This window comes from Micropterus salmoides, unplaced genomic scaffold, assembly GCF_014851395.1.
Source record: "Micropterus salmoides isolate LMB-PRFRI ecotype aquatic unplaced genomic scaffold, ASM1485139v1 Ms_hic_scaffold_12, whole genome shotgun sequence".
Lineage (NCBI taxonomy): Eukaryota > Metazoa > Chordata > Actinopteri > Centrarchiformes > Centrarchidae > Micropterus > Micropterus salmoides.
The window spans coordinates 6,525,176-6,528,496 of NW_024040263.1; the positions used below are offsets into that span (position 1 = coordinate 6,525,176).

The 3,321-nt window shown below is 41.8% G+C and overlaps 1 protein-coding gene across 1 annotated transcript; it reads left to right on the forward strand.

Moving 5' to 3' along the window:
• The first annotated feature begins 255 nt into the window (after positions 1–255).
• LOC119898820 (fibroblast growth factor-binding protein 1-like) lies at positions 256–2,410 on the forward strand. The gene is made up of 2 exons (XM_038713082.1): positions 256–346; positions 645–2,410. The coding sequence occupies exon 2, from the start codon at positions 672–674 to the stop codon at positions 1,341–1,343; it is 672 nt and encodes a 223-aa protein (XP_038569010.1). The 5' UTR covers positions 256–346; positions 645–671; the 3' UTR covers positions 1,344–2,410.
• Positions 2,411–3,321: the final 911 nt, after the last annotated feature.

Consider the following 3,321-nt stretch of genomic DNA (forward strand, 5'->3'; position numbering starts at 1 on the left):
TCTGTCCTCTGCTTTGGCAACACAAGTCAAGCCACATGTTGGAAGTTAAAAGAAAGGATCTCCTCATGGTTGAATGCAACAGCCGATTGGTGGAAAGTCGGAGTCGAGCCTCCAAGTCTTGTGTAAGTGTGTGGGGTGTGAAGGCGGGAGTGCGGCTTGGACGGTTCAGGTCAGAACAAAACACATTTCCTTCTTCCCAAGATTTTTCTCAATGGAGATGCGTGTGTGTGTGTGTGTGTGTGTGTGTGTGTGTTGGGCGGGAATGGTAGGCGTGCCGCAGCATATGCTTGAAAGCCATGTGCGAGGCCACAGAGAGCCACAATAAGCAGCTTTACGCACTTTTTTGGTAAGTTAGACTCTGGAGGCTTTATTTGACTTTCTTGGATGCACTTTATGTGTTATATACTGTAGTAAGACCTCGTTACTTTTCACAGCAATCTTTAAATTTACTCTAGGCTCGGGGACTCAGTTTTGATGGCACCTTTTTATATGCGTATATGTTGGCATAAAAACCTTTGTCGGTCTACCTATGATTTCTTTTCTGTGAGCAGCCTATAACTCGTTTTAAACACTGCTTTGTACCTGATGACCTGATTATTTCCAGCACTGAACATATTCTTTTTAACAATCCTCTGTCCTTCCAGATAATAAATCGTCTGGTAAAAGAAGTAATGTTGCTGCTGAGGACTTTCGCACCCTGGTTGCTGTTGGTCTTCCTCGGTCAGCAGGTGTCTCTTTCCTCTGGCGCGCGCAATAAGAACCGAGGAGCGGACAAGACCGTGACCCCAGCCCCCGGCAGAGCGCAGAGGAGCGGCAGTAAATCTGAAGCGAGCGGCCGAGGAAAGTTCTCCACCAAGGACAAGATGCAGTGCACGTGGGGGACGAGGGACTTCGGGGAGACGGTCAGGCTGTCGGTTAAATGCGAGAACCGGGAGGGGCGCATGATGAAGTGTGAATACAACGCCAAACCTCAGAGCTGCCCGGGATACCAGTCTGACCCCAAGGGCTTTTGGAAACAGGTGGCCCGCGCATTAAAAAAGCTCCAAGGCAAAGTGTGCAAGGACGAGCGCGCGATGGTTAGGGCTGGCATGTGTAAGCGCGCGCCAAAGGATGCGCACTTCAAGCTGGACATCTCCGCCTCTGTAACGTCGTCTCAGTCGAGAGAACCGGAGACTCCCCACCCCCTGCCGCCTCTCTCCACCTCCGCCACCGCGGCTCCGGCCGGACCGACAGCATGCACAAAACGCGCGGACCACCGGAAAACGGCTGAAGAGCATTGCAGCAGCTCGTGGGCCAGTGTGTGCGTTTTCTTCTTCTCCATGCTGCAAAGTGACGACTGTTAGTTTCAGATCCCAGGAGCGGATGTGGAAATTATCAGACTGAGTGCAGGTTTTATTTTAGCATCTGTCAAAAAATAATAATAATCGTCAGATATTCTCTCCAGAGTGCGCATTTTACAGACGTGAACTGAATGGTTTTCAGTGACCACACACACCTGAATGACACGTGTTACATTACTTATGCAGATGTGGATTTTATCAGGTATTTATCAGATGTTTTGAATGTGACTCAGCCAATCTGAGCGGAAGATACTATTTTATCTCCATTAAGTGCAGTAATTTATCACCAGTGGTGAAAAGCAAGTATAGGCACTTGTGCTTCACTTGACTATTTCAATTTTATGCTACTTTATGCTTCTTTATACTTCACTACATTTATCTGGTAGTGTAAGTTTCAGATTTAAATGTTCATCCAAAACGTGATATTATAAAATGTGATTTTTTGTTACAAATAAACACCCCACAGGTCATAAAGTAGACAAAATTAGCTCCACCTTGACCAATTAAAATGCCTCTCACATGGCACTGCATTAGGATCCAATAATTCAAAATAAAGTATAAGACATAACACTCCAAAGGTGACCACTCAGTGCGGACTTTAACTTTTTAACTTGAAGTACAATTTGCTGATAAATCTTCTGTACTTTAACTCATTTTCTTTTGAATATTCTGTTTTGACTTTTTAATTAACAAACAGGATAAGATTATAATACAGTCAGTGCACAGTTGACAGCTCAAGTTGGACACCATAACATGACCACTTAACAGATACAAACATTGAAAACAACCACATGAAACATTAATGTTGCCCTGAAATTGTTTCAAAGTTTTGAATCTCGGAACCTGAGAATAATGTCTTGTTTGTAGAGCGTGAACTTTCATTGTAATATATTGTTTTATTCAAGCAAAGAACCCAAATACTTCTTGCACCACTTGTTTATTTCAAAGAAATGAAGACTGATTATGATAATAGAGCGGTACTTTATTCTACCTCTGATCAACTTTTCCAGTCAACCTTGTAAACACGACTGTACTGTATTTATGCACCATAAATAAATCATTTCTTTTTAGATTGTGTCGTGCTGCCTTGAAGAATATGAAACATGACTTTTAATGTGGGGAAGGAGACGGATGTAGGAACATTCCTACTTGTGTGTGTGTGTGTGTGGTGACATGGATTGTGAATGAAAACTGCAAAAAGAATCATTTATTTTCTTATATTGAGTTCTAAAAATCTTTTTTTCTTAAAATGAGTATTTCCAACCAGTATAAACTATACTTTCAAGATGCCAACAATCAGTGAGTGAAAGAGACGAAAAAATATATGCACATCTTTCGTGCCAGGTGCTGAGTCCAAAAAACTGTGATTCTTTAACTCCTAAGGACTTGCACTGACACTATTAAAGACCCCCTTTAAAATGTCGATATCAATTAGAAAAGGTGCAAAGTTTCAAACCCTTTGTCAGGTACAGTCTGTACATTTTCTTCTGTCCTGTTAAAGTTTTATCAGTAGTGTTCAACAGTGTTGCAAGTTCTTGAGAGGCAAAATTCCTCCAAAGCATGAAGGTTAGATCGTTAGAAGATTTTTTTTATTTTCTTTGATGGAACAAGACTTTTAGTGGTTAATAATAGACCAAATTTGTTTTATAAAATTAGTGTGAATAACTAACAGAGCATTCAGACTAAAAAGAAATGGCACTACTTAGCTGTCATCTTAGACTTTATGTCATAATACACTTGGCAGATTAAACTGCGCATGAATCACACTGCTTAGTCATTCCCATCCACTGCTGGTTCAGGTTAAACCACCACACACTCACAATGAAAGACTCTTCTTTCTCTCATTTTCATACACACAGGTGGAGTGATTGTACGCGGCATCCAAGTATAAGGCTTGTCCCTCCAGTTTCCTGCAGCAGTCTCTAATTACTTTCTCAGTGACAGCAGCCAGCTGCATTATCAGCCGATTATATATAAGAAG